At 44.2% G+C, this 24,095-nt stretch overlaps 1 protein-coding gene across 3 annotated transcripts in view; it reads left to right on the top strand.

Annotated features, from left to right (window-relative positions):
- LOC102933476 (deubiquitinase DESI2) overlaps positions 1-24,095 on the top strand; it is a 75,676-nt gene that overhangs the window by 10,573 nt on the left and 41,008 nt on the right. The window contains exon 2 of one of the 3 annotated variants that reach the window (XM_043548023.1): positions 5,889-5,987. The exons of the other annotated variants lie outside the window; for them this stretch is intronic. Coding sequence (XP_043403958.1) covers positions 5,982-5,987 — 6 coding nt within the window. The 5' untranslated portion in view covers positions 5,889-5,981. The remainder of the gene's footprint in view (positions 1-5,888; positions 5,988-24,095) is intronic. 3 annotated transcript variants of the gene reach the window in all.

Here is a 24,095-nt window from a genome sequence, read left to right as displayed (position 1 = left end):
TGTGAAATTGCAATAGAGTGAGTAATACGCACAGTATGTCATGATGGTTGGGAAAACTTAAAAACTGTGGGAGCATCTTTGTGATTGTGACCTAGTTTGCTGTAATTTATTGTGTATGAGTGGGTTTTTTCCTCCTTTACTTCAAGAACTCTGTCTGTCTTGAATGAGTGTTATAGTGTGGGTGACACTGCAATGCCATTCAGTGGCCCGTCCGTCATTGAAAGAGAGATCACGCTTAGCAACACTGCCTGGCAACAAATCAGCAGCATTGTGTGCTATGGAAATGTCATTTCTGCTGAAAATAATTTGATATTTAAAATCATATGGGGAGGACTCTTTCAAATATGCAGCCCATGTACTGGCTCTCCCAAAACTGCACAAGCATGTACCACACGTGCAAAAATAGGTTGTGCACAAACAAATGATGATGTGTGTGCAATTTCCGTAGGGCAGGTGTAGAGACTTTTTTTTTAAGTGTATGTGTGTGAAACAAATATTTGATCATCATTTGGGCTGAACTATGCAACTCCCTGCTGGATTAGCTATTTATCCTGAGTAATGCAGCTATTTCAAACTCATGCCAATAAAGCTTCCAAACCAACCCACTGTATATTCTCTAAGTGTAAATACTTAGAAATATGTCTGAAATGACTCCCCTAGGAGTGACCAATCTGTTTCTTCATGGACTTCATGGACCAATCAGTTTCTTCATTTCTTCATGGGTTCATCTAATAAAGATACAGCAGAACATACTCATTATGTTGGGGGATACTTTGGTGTGACTTCTGAAGACCGGAGGTTGCTTAATGGTACCTTGTATAAGTTTCACTGTGACTGTTTCTCTTCCTCTCTCATCATTGTGTTTCACAGTGTAACATGATTTTATATGTACAAACTATATGTTCCATACTGTAGATATCTTAGCTCCTGTTCATCTTAGTGTAAAGGGGCTGGCCTTATATTCATACTATGGTATGTAAATTGCCCCATCTGCCAGTTCTGTCAATACCTGGCCAAAACCAGCACCTGCGTGCAGACTAAATGGCTAAACTGAACCCCAGGGAGATTTCAGTGATGGCAGGAGGAAGAGAAAAGACCTTGGAAAACCATGTCTCCTCTAAAGCATTCCCCATTATTGAAGGCATCTACCCTCAGAGGAAGTCAGTCCACAGTTTGGAGTCTTTTTGGCCTCCTTAGTCCATCTGAATTCCTAAATGGCCATGTCAGGAAACGAATGCCCGCTTCAACTGTGTCTGGCCAGGCAATGGCGCCTCATCTTATGGGCCAGGGCAGACCTACCCACAGTGATCCATGAATATGTGACCCCCCGACATGATTACTGCAACTCAGATCTAGGGATGGTGCTGCACACCCTGAAAAAGCTCCCACTTTTGTTGATACAAAACATAGTAGCCCATTTGCTTAGGAACAGGTTACCAGGCGCACATCGGCCCAGTGCTCCGCTCTTGGTGCTGGTTCCCTATTGAAAGGTCTCTCCCCTGATGTTCAAAGGACTCTGTGGGACTGGCCCTCGCTCTTTGAGGGATCACCAATCTCTTTCCATAATCATGGTCTCCACTGGCACTATGAAATTGTCAACCAATAGGGGAAGCTCCTGAGCGTGGGAGAGACAACTTTCATGTAATAATATCAGGGCTGGACCTAGACTATGGAACTCACCCCTAGAAGAGATAAGAATGGCCATAGAAATAACAGCAAAACTCATTTCTTCCACTAAGCTTTCCCTCAGGGAGTTCACACCCACCCACTCTCTGTTTGCGTTTACTTGCTTATTTGTGTGTGAGAGACCAACACAATCTATAAACTAATTAAACTATTTAACCTACAGAGTGGGAGGGAAGAAAGAGAGAGATTATTTCTATTTTTATATACTTGGGAGGTGCTCTGACAAAGCAGCAGTGGGAGCCATGTAAGTACCTAGTGAGATGGATAGATCTGTGCCTGGTCTCTATTCCCACACTATGTTTCTGCCTCAGTTAGATGAATGTTTGCTAGAGATAAACAATTTATCATACAAATAAGCTCCCCTAATTACTGTATTTCATCTTTCGAGACACGTTTTCTTGTGCTACCAATTTTGCATTTGGTACTTTGTGAAATTTCTCTGATTGTACTACCTATTAATACCTCACAGCCCTGCTCAGCCTCTCTTCCAGTGAAAGAGAAACAATAGTGTACGCAGCCACTGACGTGTAAAATCAATTTATCCATCTCTACAGAGAGAATAGACTATATACAGGATAATACGTTAAGGACAAACTCCTATCTCTGCATCTGTGAGGCACATCCTTCTTGTGAAGAGTGGGGGTTGGTAGAAAATGTTATGACATGAGCTTCTCCCTCTTTGCATTCTTCTGACAATTCAGTAGCCTTAGCCACTGGTTGAAAGAAATTAGACTGTAAACTGTTTGGGGCAGGAACCATCTTTTAGTTCTGGTTTGTACAGCACCTAGCGCAATGGGTCCCTAGGCAATACCTTGGGGATTCCAGATGCTTTGGTAATACAGATAGTGACAGTTACATAAGAGAGATATCGGAGTACAATATTTCTTGCATACTGTAAGTGGGGGGGGGGGTATCGTCCTCTGGGAGCAGATACACTTAAACAAAGATTGTACATCATATTTGTATGTGCATATATATCATATGATGTATAATTCAGCTTTGGACAATATCAGTTTGTATAGCTTTCTATTATATAATGTGGTGTTCAACTAATGATAAGCAGGGTGTTGAGGCTATATGAGCAAGAGTGACTTGGACAACAGGCCTGATCTCATATACACCTGTTTGTCTCCACTCCTCCCCCTCACCCCATCCCCACTTCTGGAGTAGCTCCCTGGACATTAATGGAGTTGATTCTGAATTACACTGGTGTAACTGACACCAGAACCAGGCCCAAAGCTGTGAGTGAAAGAGGTTTAGAAAGGTGCAATGCCACGGTTTAACTTTGCAAATATATTCATGGAAACAACTTTCTCACAACCTTTCCCTTTCTCCCAGCATAGCCACTCATCCTCACAGCAACTGTAGAGAGTCACTGGAATCATCAAGCGCATCTCTCCCAATAGCTTATGTGGAAGACAGTGTCCTTAGGAGAGGTGAATGCAAAAGGGAAGTGAATTTCCCATCCTCCTCTTGGTTCATCTCCTCCCTTGTTTTGTATTTATCTTTCCTTTCCCTTGTGTTTGTAAGACGTGAGCCAGCCAGAACAGGTGCAGCAGCTGGACCTGCCCCTGCATCAGCACAAATCTCCCTATAACCAGACACGAAGAGAGATTGCTGAATGTATAAATACCAGCCGCCTACCAAGTTGCATTTCTCTCTGGCAAATGGTGATCTCATCTTCCTTTTTAACCTGTTTATCTCATCATTGCGTTAGTGTTCAAGGGAAGTACTGATCTGCACTGGGATTCGTGGGCATGTGTTAATCTGGCACTGCCTTGCTCCCTCTTCCAATTCACTCCCCTCTTTCCTTCTTCCTTACTGAAGATATATGTTCAGAGGCTTCCTCTTTGCAAGATGGGAGGGAGGAAAGAAGATGTGAAATGTAAGTGCAAGGAGCCCAAATCTGAATTAGCAGATTGGGGAGGGCATGTGTGTTCTATACAATGGTGGTGCTAATTTGTAAGAAAATGCTTGTTTTCAGGGGGAAGGAAGGGCCAGAGAGACTCAACATATTCAGTGGAGGGGTGGCAATAAGGAGATCCTCTGGAAGATGCTTGGAGGGGTGCTGAGGGAGAACCCTTTGGAGAGAGCGTGAAGGTTTCTATAATTCAGGGACTTTTTTGGGGATGCCCAAGCACTTCTGTACATTTTGGATTATGAGCGAGTTTGCCATGGCAGCAGGCCTCCACTTGAGCACAGGGACAGAAAAAGTTAAGAGTTGTGTTAAATAGTGTGGCCTAAAAAATAAGGATGGGCAAACCTCCAAGTGTTTGAAGGCTCAATTCAGAGAGACCATGCATGTCTGGGATACTTACCTGACCTCGCCCAAGTGTTTGGATCTGCAAAACTGGGCAGGGAGCCTGGGAATCTCCTGAGGACATTGTCTCTTGTGTGGCTTCTGGTCAGTCCAGAGATAAAGTAAGAATGGCCTCTCTGGCATTTCTTATAGTTGGAGAGCTGAGACGTGTAGTAAAAACATTAAAAAAGGGGCTTGCTGTCATTCAAATATTATGTGTAACCTAAGCAAAAATATACAATTTTAGGCAAATGAATTCCCTCATCTTGGACCATCTGCACCTGTGGAGAAAATGGCAGGAGGAATTCTGCAAAATGGCAGGAGGAATTCCCCCCAGAAAGGAATGGGCAAGGAAAGCTTTCATTTTAAGCTCCCATCTGGTAGACCACATGTGTGTTCTGTGGGTGGCTGGGAAGGAAGCTGTCCCTGTCATCAAGTAGTCAGGATATAGTTCGAGCAAAGGTTTCTAGATGAAATCATAATTGACCAATTAGCTCTTGCTTGCAAAAGGGATTTTCTTGCAATTATCCACGTCCAGCAGGGTGGAAATCCAAATCTCTCTGCCTGCTGTGGATTTGCTCTTCTAGTTCATCAGGATTATTTTTTTTCACCACCCACATAATTGTCAGGGCCAGTTTTTCCCTGTTGCCACATGCTAAGGTTATAAAGATGATTGGTACTTCCTAGTGGCAGTGCAAAACATCTTTATCCATATCACTGTGTACTGACAGTTGCATTTTTTTCATTACAGTACTTCCTTCCCAAAGGGTGCACTCTAGTTGCTATTTCCAGAGCAGGTGTCTGCACGTAGCCTCGGCCATTCCACATCTCCAATATGTCCTCCCCTGTAATGCTACTATGTAAGGGCTTGTCTATACAAGCATCTTGGTTCCCAGCAGGCTGCTGGGTAAATCTATCCCACGCCAACTGACAGTACACTAACTGTCCATGCTGCTGCTGCATACTGAAAGTTTACTAGTCCATTTTGATCTACTCCCATTTCAAAGTGCAATTATTTGTACAATGGGGATAGTAGAGTTTTCCTATCTCACAGGGATGTCGTGAAGATAAATATATTAAAGACTGTGAGGTTCTCAAGCCCTGTGGTGGACAGGGCTAGCTAGAGCTCTGTTGTATTCTTCAATGATTTATCTTCATAGTCAGGATATTTCCTGACCACATGGCTTTGAAATTGGTCACCATTTGAATGAGTATTTTAATGTGTCTCTGTGTGTGTAACACATGCATATATAAAATTTGCAGGTAGCCATCTATAGTTACTTGGGCTTTTCTAATGAAATGAAATATGCAGTGAGTTGAAACTGATTCCTCCCACTTCCTCTACCCCATCTCATCTGGGTGTAGTGAAGTAAAAAGCTCCCCCCGAAATCAAACTTCAGCTGTCACAAAGTCAGCAGTCCCCATGCCCTAGTGAATCTCTCTGCTAATGAAAGAAATAGAGGCTGCAGCTAAATGCTTCATCTGCCATATGTGGCCAAAGGCCAATGAAAATAAGGGCCAGGAGCAGGTGTGTGGGTTGCCTCCCAGAAAATTTGATATTGATAAAAGGAAGCTCCAGTAAAAGAGATCAAAGCAGCAATGCCAAGAGGAAATGAGAATCCCAAGCTCAAGTGGTGCTATATCAATCTTCCCACCCCTAGGCAAAACTGTGGGTGGGGTGGTGAGCTCTAGTCAAAAGAATGAGTGGCAATTGCTAATTAGAGAGCTTGCTCCCATGTCACAGAGTTGGAGTAGAGTTTTAAGGGCCTGATTCTGCTCTCGTTAAATTCAGCTGGAGCAGGACTGGCCCTCAGAGTGGGGTTTAATTAAGAGCACTTCTATTCTCCAGTCTGGTAAGAACTGGTGGTATGCACTGGAAAATTAGCATGCTTTGCATTTGCAGAATCTCTGAAGAAAGGGAGTGGGAGGAGAAGAGCCACTGCCTTGCATGGCAGACAGCTGTAGCACCTGATTCTTATGAGAATTACATGGATTTATGCAGGTATATTTTATATGTAATAATAGATAGTACTCAGGTAGCATTTTTAACCTTTAAAGCATTTTACAAATGCCCATCCCATGAGAGAGGGAAGTATTTTCCTTCCTGTTTTACAGGTGGGGAAACTGAGGTAGAGAGCGTTCCTTGATTTGCTAAAGGCATAGACTGAGTTGGAGCCAGCCTGGATTAAAACTCAGGAGTTTCTGGCCCCCAGGTTTCATTTATTTTAGATTAAGGCCCAAGTATGAGTTTCATCAGTAAACTAAAGATTAGTAGTATTCAGAGCCATTGATTCACACACATTCTAAGCACTTGTATTTTTCTCCAACAGCCATTAAAGACAATTTTGTATTTGAAATGGTGGGAGGAAAAACATATAGCTTGTGTATATGTCTGTCTGTCATTACACACAAATTAAGGCAGATCTCTGATTATGACATTCATCTTGACTGGAGAGGAAATATAAGAGTGCTCATTTATGATTACACCAGTCATTGGATATCTGTCATCTCCTCACTCACAAAGATAAATGTCCTGTCCGATATCATCTGTCATGGTTTTTTTTATACATGATGATACATACAGTGTAGCATACAGCTAACTGGAGACTGTGTACATCTTGGGATCCTAATAACACCATGGGAACAATGTAGAGTGAAACCTAAATTCTGTGCACAGCCTTATTTGCAGTGTGATCATTTTATGTACTTGATGGATCATCCAAGTAGTTAACAAGGAGAATCTTTTCCCCTCATTTAAAATCTGGTTCTTACCAGAGACAGCCTTTTGAGGTGTTCTGGCAAACTTTTATAAATGGGTCAGAGGATAAGTTTGTTTAATTGGAGTTTCTGCTGTGACAAGTGCAGACTTCAGATTACAAGACTGTTTGTATAATAAAGGTGAGAAATTCTGTCCTGCTGTATCATCTAGGAGTATGGCATACCCTCCCATTTTAGAGTGCTTAAAAATGTACCATGTTATGAAATGATCCTACAGAGAGAGATAGACCGGGGAACAAATTCATCCCTAGGATGGCTTGCCCCAGGGATAAGTGCATAGGATTTTAGTCTGTTTTATACATGCTTCCATGCACCATGGGGGTGTCTCCTCTTTCTCTCTTCTCCACTCCTCCAGAATAGTCCTAATTAGAGATGAGCCTGAATCAAACCAAACCACTGCATCAAAAAACACCCAAAGTTTGCGGAAGTTTGGATCTCAGTGCAAACGTTGTGGCTATTCTCTATTTTAGAGTTTTACTAAATTGCCCATCTCTGCTAAATCCCTGTCTCTATAGTGGGCTCAACCAGAACCTGAATCTGAACTCTGGGAAGGTTTTAGATCCATATCTGGATCTGCAATTTCTGGCTTGGACCCATCTCTATTTATAATGGAATGGTCCAGTGCTGGAGACAGCATTTCTGCCAAAGGCACTTGGCAGGGGCAGTGCAGAGGGGGACTTTTGGGGGCTATAGCCACCCCAAAATTTGCCTTAGCCCCCTCCATAGCCAGACCTGCCAGTAAAAAGGTCAAACATGATGCAGAAATAAGGGTGGCATGGTATGGTATTGCCACCCTTCTCTGCTGGTGGTGGTGGTGCTGCCTTCAGTGCTGGGCACCTGACCAGTAGCCGCTGCTGTCCGGCTACCCAGCTCTGAATGTTGGTGGTGTCCACGGCTGGTCTTAGCAAAAATGGTGTGAATGGGGGGTGGGGGGGGTAGCTCCTTGTATAGTGACGACTGGAGTACGTACAGAGAAAAATTAGCAGGTGCTTAGCACCCACCAGAAGCCAACTCCCTCCCACTCAGCGCCTCCTGCCAACCGCAGATCAACTATTCCATGGTGTGCAGGAAGTGCTGGGAGAGAGGAGGATGAGATGTGCTTGGGGGAGGGAGTGGAAAGAGGTGGGGGAGAGAGCAGGGTGGGAGTGGAAAGAGGTGGAGTGGGGCCTTGGGGAAAGGGGTTGAATGGAGGCAGGAAGAGGAGGGAGTGGGGCCTTGGGGGAAGGGGTGGAAGGGGGGCAGGAAGAGGTGGGGGTGGGGCCTTGGGGGAAGGGGTAGAGTGGGGGGTGAGCAGGGGTTGAGTACTCCCAGGGAAAATTGGAAGCTGGCACTTGTCACTCTGTGCTGTTGCTACATTTTTGGGGGTCTTTTTTTGGTAGGGGGCTAAGAGGTTACAGTACTGGTCTCTTCCTAGTAGCGAACTCTCTGGTTCAAGGCACTTGGCCGTAGACTGCACGCACGCCTTCTTGTGAGACAATCTCTCTAGGTATTTACACTGTTTTCATTTCCGTGGGATCCGAGTGCCTACAATCTGTCACTTCATGGGGCCAGCTCACTTAGCTGGGATGCATAGTTGGGAACTGAGTTCATGTGTTTAATAAACTTTACAAGCATTTTTAATGGTACACCGCTGAGTCCGCCTGGAGGATAATGATGGAGACAGTTAGAAGCACTCTTTACATTCTTATGTGCGTGAGAGGTGGAATTAAAGTTCCAAGTGTAATTTTTTTTAAAAGTGCCTGTAAGAGGCATGTTAGAGGCTATGAAATTGTTCTTTACATGAACTTTTAAAATTTCCACCTGCATAAATTTGTTTGATCCAGTAACAGCTTTAACTACATCTAAATTGACACAAATTGAGACAATAAGCCTGGAATTACATAGTGCCAAGTAATTATGTATTACAAAGTGACATCTTGAAGTAGATCAGTAATGTGCCATATTATGAAATGCTCCTACAGAGAAAAGAGAGACATATACACGTGCCAAGGGACCAAAATCCCCCCGGCATAATGTCATTGGCTTTAATGGCACTTACAACAACAGTTGAACTTGGAGGACAGGGTTTTAGTTGGTTTTTAGTCCAATTTGCATTTTTAAATTAAAAGGAAATAGTTGCTGGCCTCTTCCCATCACTTTCTTCTCTCTCTCTCCAAAAAGAACTGAGGCACAGGAATTAAGTGACTTCCCTAAAGACACACACACAGTCTGTGGCAGAGCTGGGAACTGAACATCGGTCTCCCAAGTCTCAGATGAGCACCCTAACCACTCAGACATCCTTTGTCCCCTCTACACTAATGTCTGAACAGGATTCCACTTTCTGAATGATTCCGAGTGCTATTTCTTCCAGAGGAATTGTGTCCTCTATTCCCATTTATAATAATGAATGGAACACAAGGGTTGTTCAATTGCCTGTGCAATTCTTATTCCTTCCTTTAACTCACATGATGATGGAAGGGATTTCTTATCCTTTTGTGATGACTATAGTCAAGACAACTTGGTTGCTATCTAAACTTTCTCCAAGTAGTCACTCCTGACTTCTGCTGAGTCCTTAGGGAGTTGCTTTATCTGGTTATCTTCTTTCCATGGTGTTGACAGGTGCCGCCTTTTTGAAACCTTAAGAGAGACTATTGTCCCTGATGAAAATCAAGGTGAATCTAGTAAGGCATGCAAGACGGATGCTGAGGCTAATGCAGGCTTGTTGCTGAGAGACTTGAATCTTTTCTTCTTCACTAGCTCTTTTAAGGCTAGTATTCCACGGATGAAATTAACAATCTCAACACAGCTGATGAAATTGAGTTTTTTGCTTTTTACTCGTACACTCTTTTACTCTTGCCATCTGAGGGAGGCAAGTACCCTTTGGATGGGATCATGATATTCTTGGCAAAGGAGGCCAGTATGGTGTCCCTTTTTGAAAGGGTAACTACAGTAGATTGACTTCATTCTTTTGGACTTTATAGAACCTCATTATGTGTCTGTTTAAACACTTTCCCTTGCTGAGGCATTCAGTTTCCTTTTGACAGACAGTATGGATGTATAGGTAAACACAGGCCTTTGAGTCAGGACATCTGCTTTCTGCCCCAAATCTGCTCCTGACTCACTGGGAGACCTTGGTTAAGTTGCAATCTCTCTGTGCCAACATTTTCCTGTTTTTAAAGTGGAGATTATAATGTTTTCCTGCCTCACGTGAAAGTTGCAAAGCTTAACAATTTAATGCTTGCAAAGTGCTTTGAAACCCACAGATGGACTGCAAAATAGAGGTGAAAAGTGTTTATTTAATCCCCTACTCTGAGTGAAAAGAACCACTGACTCTCTCAGAATTTATAAAGAAGCATTTACTTCAACATTCCTCTTTTCTGTCCAGGCTGGGAATTCTCCTCCTCTTTATGATTTCTCAGTATCTACCCTGGAGTAGCCTTTCTTTAGTGTCTCCTGAGGGACTAAATCAGAGAGCTCTGCTGCTCCTTTAGAGAGAGGCAACAACCCAGATGAGGATGAACCTGCACCTCCTGTCCTTAGCACTCTCTATCTTTTTATCTGGTTTTTCTTTCTTAGGTATTTGTAGCTCTGAGTCACTCGTTGCTGAATTCCCTTGGTTTAGCTGGTCTCTTTTTGTGACTCACCTCACTTCCAGAAATTCTCTCCTAATTCTCTCACAGGCCCAGTGCAGCGGTTCTTCAGAGCAAGGCTCTTCAGACAGTGTGTCTGCAAAATAATGCTGACAGGGACTTGTCCACAGTGGATCTGCATTTACCCACTCACTCCATAGGAAGACCAACTTTGCTGTAGCAGATAACACCATTGGTCTACCAAGTCCCATCCTCTAGCACTGGTCACAGCCTGATGCATGAAAGTGCTGCCTTCCTCCCTCCCCCACAAACACCTGGCTAATTACACAACTGTTTTTGTGGATGGTTTGGGGGACAGTCCCTTCTGATCCTGGCAGGTGAGCGCTGATGCTCTGAAATGTGAGATTTGATTACACTTCCCTTAGTACAGTGTAAACAGAGGTCAGAGTGTGACTGAAAAAATCGTGAGGCAGGAGGCTGAGCAGATTTTCCATTACTCCAAGCCATGAAACTAATCTAGATGTCAATGGGATTGCAGAGGGGCAGGCTGCTGTCATAAGAAATAGTTGAGGAGGAAGATGAAGAAATCTTCTTCTCTTAGAGGGAGACTTCAACTTGCCTTACAAATAGATAGGCCCTACTGATAAGATGTTACGTTAATTGTAAAACACTGGTCAGATGACAGCTCTGCTGACTGTAATGGTGAATAATTCAGTTCCTCGAGTCCAGTATCTCTGTGCTGTGGAAAAATGGGGGTGCTGTGGAGCAATTACATGATGGATAATCAGCCTGTACCAGCTATAAATTCCCTCGTTGGCTGGCCAAATTTATTTTCCTGTCTTCCTCAAACTGCAAAGGTAATGTAGTGGCGTCTAATAATGGTAGGCAGGACCCATCATCTGCCGGCACTGCTCATCCGGGTCTGGGGAATGAGAAACTGCTTAGAATTGCAACAAACCCTATTGCTCAAGGGCTCCTGAGTGAACAACCTGAGGTTGAGAGGAAAGTTTTCACCTCCACCCACCACCATGACTATGCAGAGTTCCTGGCTTCCCTCGCCTGGACGGTTCAGTGTCTGTAGCTTTGAAGGAGAGAGCTACCCTCTGAATAGCTAATGTCTCAGGTGGGCCTGCTTTGTCACTGGATCAGACGATTGGTGCCCTTTAGTTCAGCATCCTATTTTTGACTGATGCTAATACCTGAAGCTTCAGAGGAAGGCCAGAAGGCCCCATCATGTACCTATGAATGTCCATGGTAAATGGCAGGGAGAATTCAGTCCTGACCTCCATTGCTGATCAGCCTACACCCTGAAGCACAGTATTTGATTACCCTCATTATAATACATAACCACAAATGTGATGGTGGCAGCCATGAAATATCCCAGTTCTTTTAAAACCCAAGATCACTTCTGTGGCCTACAGTTCCAGAGGCTGACTACGTTTCTGCACAAAGCAGGAGTATTTCATTTCACTTGGTCTAAGTTTACGGACCTTAAATTTCTTTAGATGACTTTTTTTTGTTCCTTTTTTAGGGGAGCATAAAAAGGAGGATTCAAGGTCGTTTTCACTCCGCCCTTGAATACCTTTATGAAGTCCCCTCTAACTCTTCTCTTCTTCAGTCTTGGGGGTTGGCAATCTCTCTTCCCATGTAAATTTCATCCTATTGCTACTCATTGTCGTTGCCTTCTCTGGACCTTTTCAGTTTTTGCTGCATCTTTCTTAAGATGAAGTGACCATGAGGCCTGGCACAGGGCTCCAAAAGAAGGGAAAAGTAGCATTTTATTCAATGGGAGCTAATTCTGCCCTGGCCTCTGCGGCTATGGATTCTCCCTTGGCAGCAGAATAAGTACAGTTCTGTTTTTTGGGAAGGAGGGCAGGTTTCATGCAGGGGATGTACACTCTGTGCAGAGCATAGCTCAATTTCACAGCAAGTGGGGCCAGGACCCACGCAAAGTCAGGGCTGCGGGTATTGTGTTATTTTCTATCCCATTCTTAAAGTGCCCAGGTACTCCATGTTTTTTAAAAGTACTGCTGCTCTGCACAGTGGTAAACACTCCCTTTGGAGTGACAGAGGTTGATAACAGTGGTGTACAAGAGGAGGCATTAAGCCTGAGTCCCAGTGTCCCTGAGCCATGGGACATTGCCCCTTCTATCACAGAGACTGTTCAGGATGCACATGATGGCCCTGTTAAGCAGTACTTCTGGTAGAATCATGGAACTGTAGGACTGGAAGAGACCTAAGTAGGTCGTCTAGTCCAGTCCCCTGCTCTCAAGGCAGGGCTATGTGATAACTAGACCATTCCTGACCAGTGTTCTCTCAAATTTTTCCCACCCATGTGCAGAATGAATTTTATGTGCACCAATATGGAAGAGATGTGTGACACATAACAAAATTCATGTGGTGGGGGTGGGACCGAGGGGTTTGGAGTGTGGGGGGAGGCTCAGGGCTGGGGCATAGGGTTAGGGTGTGAGGGCTTCGGCTGGGGGTAGAGATTCTGGGTTGAGGCCTTGGATGAGGGGTTCAGGACTGGGGCAGAGGGTTCTTGTGTATGTGGGGGTGGGAGGTGAGGGTGAGGGCTCTGTGGTGGGGCCGGGGATGAGGAATTTGGGGTGTAGGAGGGTGCTGGGTGTTTTTTGTTGTAACAGAATGGGATCTTAAACTAATGTGATACCAAACCAGTGTCAAGGTGGCCAAACTTGCATCATCACTGAACGCTTCTTGCATCTGTTGGCTTGGAAAGGATTAATTTATGTTTACCTTGGGTTAAGGTTCTGAAAGTGTTAGTGAATAACCTGCTGGACGCCTAACCTGTGTCAAATCCACCACTGTATTAGGCCAGCAAGTGCAGTCTATCTAAGTAAAGGCAGAGGAAAGTGTTTCTCATCTTGCATCTGTCATCCCTGTTCTCTCCAAGAAGTTTCTATGTTTATTATGTCAGGTTCTAAGGAAGTAGTCTGACACCTTTCTCTTTGCTAACATGCCCCAAATAAGAGGTGAGTGGCCAGGGGCCGATCGCTAGCAGACTCTGTCTGTGGCTTATTCTGCATTAGGGACCTGAGTGCCTGCAAAAATCTGCCCCATAGCAATCACTCCTTTTGTTCTACTCCCACCTTTTATGTACGGTAATGAGCAGTTAGTCAAACGAGTTGAGATTTGGGTACAAGGTGAGCCCTCTGGTGCTAATCAATATAAAGCAAAATACATTTGTGCCACTATTTTTTCTGCTGTCTATTACACTGGATAATTGCAGCCTGGGTGAAAAGCATAGGTAGGGTTTATTCAAGCCAGTAAAGACCCTTAATGGAATGGGAGGGAATGCTAAACTCCTGTGCTAGCTGTGGGGAACAGGGTGCAGGACCTAGAGGGTTGCGGAATCTGGGTTGGAGACTGGGTGAGAGCCTGGACAGAAAGGCCAGCTGAGGTGTTAAAGCTTCTTTCATCAGGAATGTAAAGTTTTAAACAGCGCCAATATGACTTTCACCACTTTCCCTGTCCTTTGTATCTCACTCGCTCCATTCCTGACATACCCAGCTGGTAACCATGAAAAGTCTTCATCCACTGCTCTAAGTCCTAAGCAGGGACCTCCTATCTTCCCCAGTCTCTTCCTTGTCTATTGCCACACCTCCATTGCCCCATCCAGTTTTCTTGTAGACCAAGGCCTTGTCTCTATCTGTCAATAGCTCTGATTCATCAAGGAGTGTAAATGCATTGGTGCTGATACTGACCCCTAAATGCCTTTGTGCAGCTTTGCACCTATTTAATTAATCAGGATTTTTGCCTTGCTTCAAGTCCTTAATTTTTTTAAAGTTTTTCCATATGGGGAACAAGTGTGTGCATGTGTGTGGCCGCGTAAGGAGGGGAGTTTGAGATGTCTAGGAGTTGGTTGGTTGACTCTATGATGCTGAAAAAAGATGACCCCTTAAGTTAAATTTTTGAAAAAGTTGATTTGTGAGGTTTCATAGTCTATTCTAGGAGCATTACTCAGTGTTCCAAATACCCTCAAAAATCCAAGGGATACTTAGAGCTCCCCAGAGCTGAGTTGCACAGAGTTGTGAATACCCCACCAAAGCCAAATGCTTGCTGCTGTTGGGGTCTCCATTACAGCTGGGCCTAATGTCAAGTTTCTGCTACCGTCTGGGGAGGCACTAGCAATTCCTAAACAAGTTGCAAATGTGTGGGTTTTTTTTTTTTAAACAAACTGCAAACGCATATATCTATTTTTTTCTCCTTTCATATAATTCTCAAAGCCAGTTGACTCATTTTTGCTCTGTCATTTCAAAAATTATATCCAGATCTAGGTTGTGATTCCTTTGCACATGTAGCCCAAAACTGCACTGCTTTTTCTTACATTGCAAAATTCCATCTAATTTCCTGTATTGTGGAAATTAAGTGTAGACAAGGCCATTTTAAATTTTCTTCCCAGGTTTCTAAACTTTTCAGGTCCCTTTGTATTATTTCTCTGCCCTCACTGATATCTAGAAAACCTTCTCATAAATGAGTCAGAGAATCTTGCAGCTCTTCCTTTTCTGTACCTTGTCTCCCAGTAGGATTAAAACCTGTAATTGTTAAACCTGTTACTGCTAAATTAAACCAGTTTTTTGGATTAAAATGTGTTATGAGTAGCTTCTATTATATTTCAAAAGTGAATTCCGTGAATGGTACAGGATAGAGAGCCCTTCAGACTGAAGTCTTATCTATTTATCCACAAAGGTTATCAATATGCTTCAACCCAAACTTGAGAAGTCCGCCTTCCAGGGCTGCAAAGGGAATTCAGTGTTCCTGGGATTCTCAGTAGAGAGGCCAAGAACTAACTGGACCAACAGCAGAGCCAAATTAGTGTGAACTGGGGTGGTTTTTCGGAGGTGGACTTGTCTCCACTAGAAGACTGGACTGAAGCCATCAGCTATTCTGCATATGCCACCAACTACCTATCAGATGTCATTGACTTTGATTCATCACTTGAACCTGAGGTGAAAGGCTCTGCAGCCCATTAACAATCCTTTCCCAGTTGTCTGTTGACTTCCATTTCTGACATTCTAAAAGTGTGGTTCCCAAGGACAGCAGAAGAGAAATAATGTTTCTGGGCCACCGACAACCAGATTTAATGTGTTCACCTTTTGTTTACAGAGAAAGAAATCATATAATGGTGGAGATCCTGGAAATGGGGTCTTGATGTGGAGCAGTGAGCTTTCCTGGCTTGTCACCGGACTTAACACTGGAACTTCCCATGGCTTCTAGTCTAGTAGGACAGGCGTTTCTGTTCTTGTGTGACCAAACATTTTGGTGAATTCCTGTGGCGAATGAAGTTGTAAGAGTGGTGGTGGTTCAGTTTGTGTGGTGCATTCTGTGTGGCAGAGTTCTAAAGACCTGGTAGCTCTTATGACTGCAGTTGTTTGGAGGCTGCACTCAAGAACACAGCTGTGGATGTCATTTGTAAATAAGGACCCACATATTTATTTCTTTGTTGTGGTTTGATGTTCTGATCCAATGAAAGTCATTGTAACAGATTTTTAAAAGTATATTTCGCTTATGGGATTTCAGGAGACTAAATAATTCCCAGTTGGAATGCTCCACTGAGGGCTAACATGCCTATGCCATGCAGCAAAGGCACTGTAGAGTACACCACACATTAGGAACCATGTTGAAGACTTAATGTTGGAAGCTATCCTCCAACCAGGTAAAATCACATGTAGCTGTTGCATTGTGATAACAGAAGCAATTTTTCCCCAGGTAAAAATACCAAAAGGAGATCTCAGTTGTCCACTCCCTCCCGAAATATCCTTTTTTTTTTTCTTTTTTCTTTTTTTTGACAGCAGCTATTAATAGTGTCTTACAATCTGTTCCTGTTTTCCAAACCATTAGGGAAAACAAGGTTTTATACTTGGTTAATTCACAAGCTTTGTACCGCTGGAAATCTGAGTATAAAAATTACATAAGTCACAGATGAAATGAGTCTTGGATCTCATCCAATGGCTAGAGAGAACTTGCTAACATCAGACCTGCTATATAATGTCATTTCACATGATGGTGAGTTTCTGCTCCTAGGGCTTCTGTCAGGATTCCTTCCCCACTCTGAACTCTTGGGTACAGATGTGGGGACCCACATGAAAGAGCCCCCCTAAGCTTATTCTTACCAGCTTAGGTTAAAACTTCCCCGAGGCAGAGATTTCTTTCTTGCTTGGGATCACTGTCACCACTAAGTGATTTAACAAACAATCAGGGAAAGGACCACTTGGAGTCTTATTCCCCCACACCTACACCCCCTTTCCTGGGGAAGGCTTGAGCATATATCCTCAACAATTGGTTACAAAGGGACTACAGACCCAAACCCCTGGGTCTTAGAACAATGGAAAAATCAGTCAGGTTCTTAAAAAGAAGGATTTTATTTAAAGAGAAAAAGGTAAAAGAATCGCCTATGTAAACTTAGGCTGGTAGTTAATCTTACAGAGTAGCCGAAAATTCAAAGGAACCCCCTCTAGCCTTAGTTTCAAAGTTACAACAAAATAGGGATAAACCTCCCTCTAGCAAAGGGAAAATTCACAAGTTGAGAAAACAAAGATAAACTAATATGCCTTGCCTGGCTGTTACTTACAAGTTTGAAATATGACAGACTTAGTCCCAAGAGCCAACAGCCACAGAAACAAAGAACCCAAAACAAAACCTCTTTTCCCCCATCTCCCAGATTTGAAAGTATCTTTTGTCTCCATTGGTTCCTTTGGTCAGGTGCCAACCAGGTTACTTGAGTTTCTTAACCCCTTTACAGGTAAGGTTATGACCGCTTCAGGACTGGAATAGAAATAATGGTAGGATTGAGGCATATTAACAGAACTATGTGCAAGCCCAGGACTGGAAAATTAGTGGATGATGCACATCAGGGCTGAGGTGTTTTGGCAGAGGTTTGTGGGGTAGCTTGTGTCATGCCTGCTTATAATCAGGGTAATCTTGCCTCTCCTTCAGAAGCATTACATTTATATCAAGGAAGTAAAATATTTTGTTTGGTTTTTTCTGTTTCCTCCTTCACAGACATAAGCAAGGGTTCTGGAAGCCATTAACCTATGTTGGAAATATACACTGGGTGAAATCAGGGCTCGGGTGAAATCAATGGGAGTTTTGCCATTAATGTCAATGGGGCCAGGATTTCACTCAGTGAATTCCTGAAGTGGTATTCCCTGGTTTCCCCTCTGTCTTCTTCTTTCATGCTATCATATTTCACATCTGGATCAATACAGCCTAAGAACTGAATGTCAAGACATTACTTTAGCACTCCCTTGACTGGCCTACTGAATCAAACTGGCGCTGCCTCGACTAATGGCTTTTGGTTTTCACCTTCATGTCATTAATGGATTTTCCCATGCTTTGTGGTGTGTTTGTGACTACATCCATGCACTTAAACATGCAAGCATGTATATACACACTTCTCCCTATGTATACCACAGCATGTGCTAAATATCCTCCCATTCTTGCACAAAGCCTAAGCAAGTGAACTTTGCACAGAGGATCTAAGAGGGGCTGATCTGGGGAGAAATAGTCCCTGCCAACCTGGTACCTTTCGTGGAACATCTGTGTAGCCAATGAACTCTAATAGCAGCTGGGAACCCCTGTGTGGCCCTACGGGGGAGAGGTTAAACCTTTGTATCCGCATATTGATAGGTCCTTTCTCAGTTTGCCCTTATCCAGGGGTGAAAGTAAAATTGAGCTCTTACGGGTACAGGGCATTGGGCAGAAGGGGCGGGGCTGGGGTCAGCATCCCCCAGCCAGCCTATCTGCGCTGCCTGGCTCACGCTGCCCGGGGCTCCTGTGCCGATTTTAAAGGGCCATGGGCTCCGGCCGCTGTTGCTGTGGTAGCAGCGGCCGGAGCACCGGGCCCTTTTAAATCACAGCCCCGGGGCAGCTGCTACTTCTCCCCCCGCCCCCTCCCCGTCAGCGGCCGCGGCAGTGCTTTAACATCACTTCCCCTTTTTGCACCCCCATTGGCGGCCCTGTCGTTAGGGACCCAGCAGGGCTGCCAATGGGGGGCACAAAAGGGGCAGCAACTAAAGCGGGCAGGTACTGATGGCTACTTTTTATCGGTACGCCGTACTGGTGCATACTGCCTTACTTTCACCCCTGCCCTTATCATGCTACTGACTCCTGGAATTCTTCTCAACCTCACCCCTCTTTGTGATGCACTATGGAATTGTATAAGACCATCTATGCCTGCAAAGGAGGAAGGCTCAGCATTTGGCTCTCTCTGTGATTTGGCTCCCGATAAAAATGACTCTAAAACAAACCACAAACAGTTGCACAGATGGAGTCCATTTCAGAAGCTTGTGACACTTAGCAGGAAGACTCCAGAGGCTCAAGATCACTGGAGCGCAAGGTGGTCAGCCCAGGCCCCTCGTACCTCTACATGCTCCCTGCTCACTTCCAACATCCAGATCTTAGCCTTAGCTCTGCTCCCCTTTGCCCTTACTTATTCTCCACTTGCCACATGAAAGAAAGTTAAGGCAACCTTGTTAAATTACATTTGTATTGCCTCTTTAGTGTGAGGGGAATTTGACTGTCCACCAAACATGACTCTCCAGACAAAGAAATTCAGCCCATGGGATTGTGGGATACTTTTGGTGGACTCCCAGAACATGAGTCTAGTGGGGCTGCATCTACAATGTAAAGCAATAGGGCTTGAACCATGGGTCCCAGTTTGACTCAGGTTTGGACCCTCCACCCCCAGGGCATCCTGGGAATGAGCCCTGGGTTAGCACAAATTGTGTGTGGACAGAAGGGGGGTTAGGCTTCAGCCTGAGTTTGAACCCTCGGCTTACATTGCAGTATAGACATACCCTAAAACAGGGGTCAGCAACCTTTGGCACGTGGCCCATCGGGGTAATCCAGTGGCAGGCCAAGAGACATTTTGTGTACATTGACCGTCCACAGGCACATGGTTCGCTGTTCCCAGCCAATGGGAACTATGGGAAGCCATAGGCCACAGGGATGTGCTGGCTGCCGCTTCTCGCAGCTCCCATTGGCCGGGAACAGTGAACCGCAGCCACTGGGAGCTGTGGGGAGGCTGTGCCTACGGACGGTCAACGTAAACAAAAAGTCTCATGGCCTGCCAGTGGATTACCCTGATTGCCACGTGCGGAAAGTTGCTGATCCCTGCCCTAAATGGTTAGCTAGCCAGACCATCCAGCATAGGAGGGAAGGAAATATTTCTGTGACTCATTGTTGAACATTAGATGCCGGATGGGGGGTAGTGGTCTGAGGTAAAAAAGCAGGGTTAAAGTCAGTGATCAAAAATTGAGTTGCTGGCAGATGTGAGCAATGGTGTTAATGGGCAACTACTCCTGGGACCGGACCCCATGAGTGCTCTCATTTCCCTACACCTTGCAAAATGAGGTAATCTGTACTCACCTTCTCTACTTCTCCAGACCAGTCTTATCTGCAGCGATCAAAATGTTGGTGTTTCTCAGTTTTTTACTTTTCTGAGATGCCCTCACGTGGCTCAAATCATGTCCCATTCAGATTTCCATTTCACTTCTGTAGCTGCAGACTAGAGATGGGTACAGGGATAGGATTAGAATAAGAACCAGTTTGAACTTTCTCCCCAAATTTTACCAAACCAAACCACACTACAAGGCTTTTGGCTAGAGCTGGTCTCAAACCCAGCCTCTGGAACCAAAAAAATCCCTGAATTTGGACAGTGTTTAGAATCTGAATCTAGATCCAGATCCTATATTTACAGTTTGGTTAGTTTTCTCCACTGCCTCGGTTGTTCATTTTCAGGCTTTTCTCTGTGTCTTAGTTCCAGATGGGCCTGAGACTGAACTGCCTAAATCCATTCACTTGGGATTTACTGCCCAATTTTGCAGACAACATGTAATAAAAGTATGAGACAGCAATGTGCTAGTCAGAGACCAATGAACATTATTCCCTTGACCTGGGGTGGGGTCACTGTGATGCTTCTCTGGACACTCAGGGCTGTTAGTCACCTTGATGCCACCTTCCTCCAGCATTAGTTCCCTAAATAACTAGCCTGTCAGCCTCTCAAGTCTCTTCTCTGGGCTATACCAATGCTGATGGTTGACAATAGAGGTACCCCAGCCTCTGAATCCCTTCACAGTGTCCCCTTGTGGTATCCAGCCACCAATCACTGGATATCCATAGAAATCCCAGATCCTCCATGCCCAAAGGAACAGTGTGCCCCAGTTTTACCTTAGACCAGCACTCTTGCTTTACACCAAGCACTTGAGTTCAATTATAAAACAAAAGGAAATTTATTTTAAGAAAGAACAGAGATTCAAATAGAAACAAGTGTGAGTGGAAACAAGTGGTTACATACAAAACAAATAATAAAACACAAACTAGGGCCTAAGCTTACTAAGTTACCTTTCCTGGCTAATGAAATATATTCTCACACCAAAGTTCAGCCTTTTGCAGCATTTACTGGCCCCAAGGAGCTAGGACCCGGTCTTTCATTAAGCAACCCCTTCTTATTCAAGGTGCCTCCTCAGTGAATGGATCCAGAGAGTCTTTCTTCACCCTGTTATATACTGAATCAGTCTTTTGTCTTTATTCCCAGGCAGGGCCATCCCCTTGCTGTCGTATTTTTCCTTTTCATTCCCAAGTGGTTTTGAGGTTTAGTTTATCTTTGATGGTTCTCCATTGACTTTTCTGGGTTGTTGTCAGTGCTTAATTTGTGCTAAGGCTTGCCAGGACTGAGCTGGTCTGGCACCTCTAGGCTTGGCAGTTCATAGCTCTGGCACCTCTGGGCTTGCTGCATCAGTTATGAATGTAAAAAAATAGCTTGAGCCCCAGCACCTCTTTCATTACAAATTAAGCACTGGTGGTTGTAATGGTGGATAACTGGGCAATACATTATGTAATTGACTGACCATGCAGGGGTGACAGCTGCCTCCCACCTGAATGGTCCATCACCGAGACATATGATTTCCTGATGACTCACTGTCACTCCAAGACCATAAGGAAATAATTTTCAATATAGTCACATTATTCTTAAGTATTACCTGTGCATGCATCTCCCAATGACTATGAGTATCACTAAGTTGTAAGCTTTCAGTAGAGCCCTCATAGGCTACCTCTTATGGATAAATTCCATGAAAGTGGTGTATTAGGTGTTGTGAGTTTGTCTCTTCTGAGGCAGGAGTTACTAGTAAAGAACAGGGAACACTTTGCCAGTTGGCACTACTGGGCCTTTGTGTCAGTTACAAAGACCAATAACCCTGTCATTTGACAGGGATCAGTATTTGCTGACTTAATTGATAGCTGTTACGCTCAGAAATGCAGACAGAATAGGCAAGTTTCTGTGTGCTTGTACATACCAGATTTCAGATCTGACTTATTTGCTCAGCAGGAAAATAATCTGACTGATGTGCTCAGTGTAGAGCAGTCATTTCCCGAGATCTCCTGAGGACTGTGTCAAAGTGCCGGCAGGTGTTTGCTGCGTGTTCAGCATAGCCTTGAGACAGCTTCTGCAGCTCTCTGGAGACAGGGATGAGGTGAGGACAATGGTAACCCTTGCTGCAAAGCTGCTTTGCTTTTTGGTGCCTCTGATGACAATCATTGGGATGTTTTTTGTATCTGAAATAGTCATGGGCCCAAACCCAATCCCCATTCCAATAAACATTCAGGATTGAGGGTGTTTGAAATCTAAAGCTTGACGCAGATTCAGCCTCTTCAAATGACTCCTACTAGTATAATAGGCAGAAGCAAAGCACCAGGGTCAAGTTGCTGTACTTTAGGATTTTCAAAATCTTTATCTGAATTTTGAGGTTTGAGCCCATTTCTAATTTAAAAACTTCCCCCTACTTCCAGGTTCTTTATTCCTCCAACCATCTGGGTTGGCAGAGCCTGCAAATGCTGTGAGGCATTGTTGCTACTTAGCCTGAGGTGTGGAGACAACACATGCCATTGGACTGTGTGGCGAGTGATCCTCAGAAGGTTCAGAAATCAGGCTCAGTTCCAGGGCTTCTCTGAAGCTTAGCAGAATGAAGTGAGCATGTGAGCAGCCAGCCAGTGAGAATAGAGGAAGGCAACTGGGGGAAATAGGGGATGAAATTAGCAGAGAGATGAACAGCAATTAGAGAATGAGGATAGCGTCACTTCCTAGGGTGCAATCCAGACCAGTGAGGAGTTGTGTCCTGCAATCTTAGGTGCCTCACAATGCGTTGCTGTAGCTCCTCACCGGGGCCACTCACAACCATCCTACTAGCAAGCAGGTCACACCCTGAGTGTCTGTGTGCTAGACAGCCTTGGTTCAGCAGTTCTGACCTCAGCAGCCAGTCTACAGCCCTACTCTGGCTTCTACCAGCCTTCGTTACTACTTGCAGCGTGACCCCAACACACTCCCAGTCCTAAATTTTCTCCAAACTGTGTGCTCTGCAATGTCCAGCCCTGGACACTTCAGAGAAATAATATGGTTTGTGTGCTCCTTTAAGGAGTGAAAACACACCAGTTTGCCACATTATCTGGAGCTGATGTTCATTTTAGTATGAACAGAACAATATTGGTTTAATAGTGAAACAAGTTTATTAATAAAAGCAGATAGGTTTTTCAGTGAGTTGAAGTATAAGAGACAATGTTAGAAAGGGTTACAATCAAATAAAAATGAAAACACGCATCGAAAAGCCTAAAGATTTGATTCAAGGCTTTATTTAAGATGGTGTTTCTCACCAACAGTCTTCGAGCAAGATGGTGAATGATCCATTCCTTGGTCAGGATCTCTTCCAGAGGCCCATATGCTGGTGCCTTTGTCACCTTAGGTGAAAAGATTTTTGCCTAAGCAGGTTTCTCACCTATATTCGGTTCCAGAGACTTCCGTCCGCCCCCGCCTTGGTTGAAGGACCCATCTTTCTCAGCCTCCAAAAGCTTTGGCCCCTTCTGTCTGTCTAGTGATGGATGCCAAAGATAGCTTCTGCCCTTGCTTATATCTCCCAAGTTCAGTGACCTTGCTTCATGAGGCAGGATGAGTAATTTTCCCTCTGTTGATACTCACACCTTCTTGTCAACTGTTGGGAATGGGCGACTTCCACCTTGATTGAATTGGCCTCATTAGCACTGACCCTGCAATTTGGTAAGGCAACTCCCATATTTGCATGTGCTGTAATATATATACTGCTACTGTATTTTTCTCTCCATGCATCTGATGAAGTGGGTTTTAGCCCACAAAAGCTTATGCCCAAATTAAATTTAGTCTCTAAGGTGGCAAAGGTTGTTCATGATGGTCTGTTCTTCCTGTGGGCTTCCCATCTCCCTATATGATTTCTATGTAAATGGGTCTTCCATTGTTTCTGATTCCACCATCTTAATATATATAGGAGACAGGTAGATAACTGTGACATTCCCCACTGTCTGAGCAGACAGTACAGCCTAATATCAATGAGTATCCATAATTCCTTACATTGTGTTAATACATACATTTCACAATTATATTAATCACCAGTGTGTCATCAGATTTCCGAAAAGACCTCACCCTCTATACTTTTATAATACAGTAATATTGTGTACAATTATCATTTGAGGCTAACCTGCCTCTCCCCGTCTTTATAGCCCAGTAAACCTTTGAAATGAATTCTTCTGAAAAATAAAACCCAGACCAAGCTTCTCTCTCCTGCTGGAGGTAGACACCATGCATCTTCTCCCCCACTTGTTAGTGTGAGATTTGCCTCCATCCCTTGTTAGCTTGATGAGTCTGTTTACTATTTATATGTAAATTGAGGTAAACACACATTCCTTTGTTTAAGATAGACAGGTTTAACAACTCCCTG

The sequence above is a fragment of the Chelonia mydas genome, chromosome 6 (genome assembly GCF_015237465.2).
Source record: "Chelonia mydas isolate rCheMyd1 chromosome 6, rCheMyd1.pri.v2, whole genome shotgun sequence".
NCBI lineage: Eukaryota > Metazoa > Chordata > Testudines > Cheloniidae > Chelonia > Chelonia mydas.
Note: the sequence above shows the minus strand (reverse complement) of the source record. Positions and strands in the feature narration are given on the sequence as shown.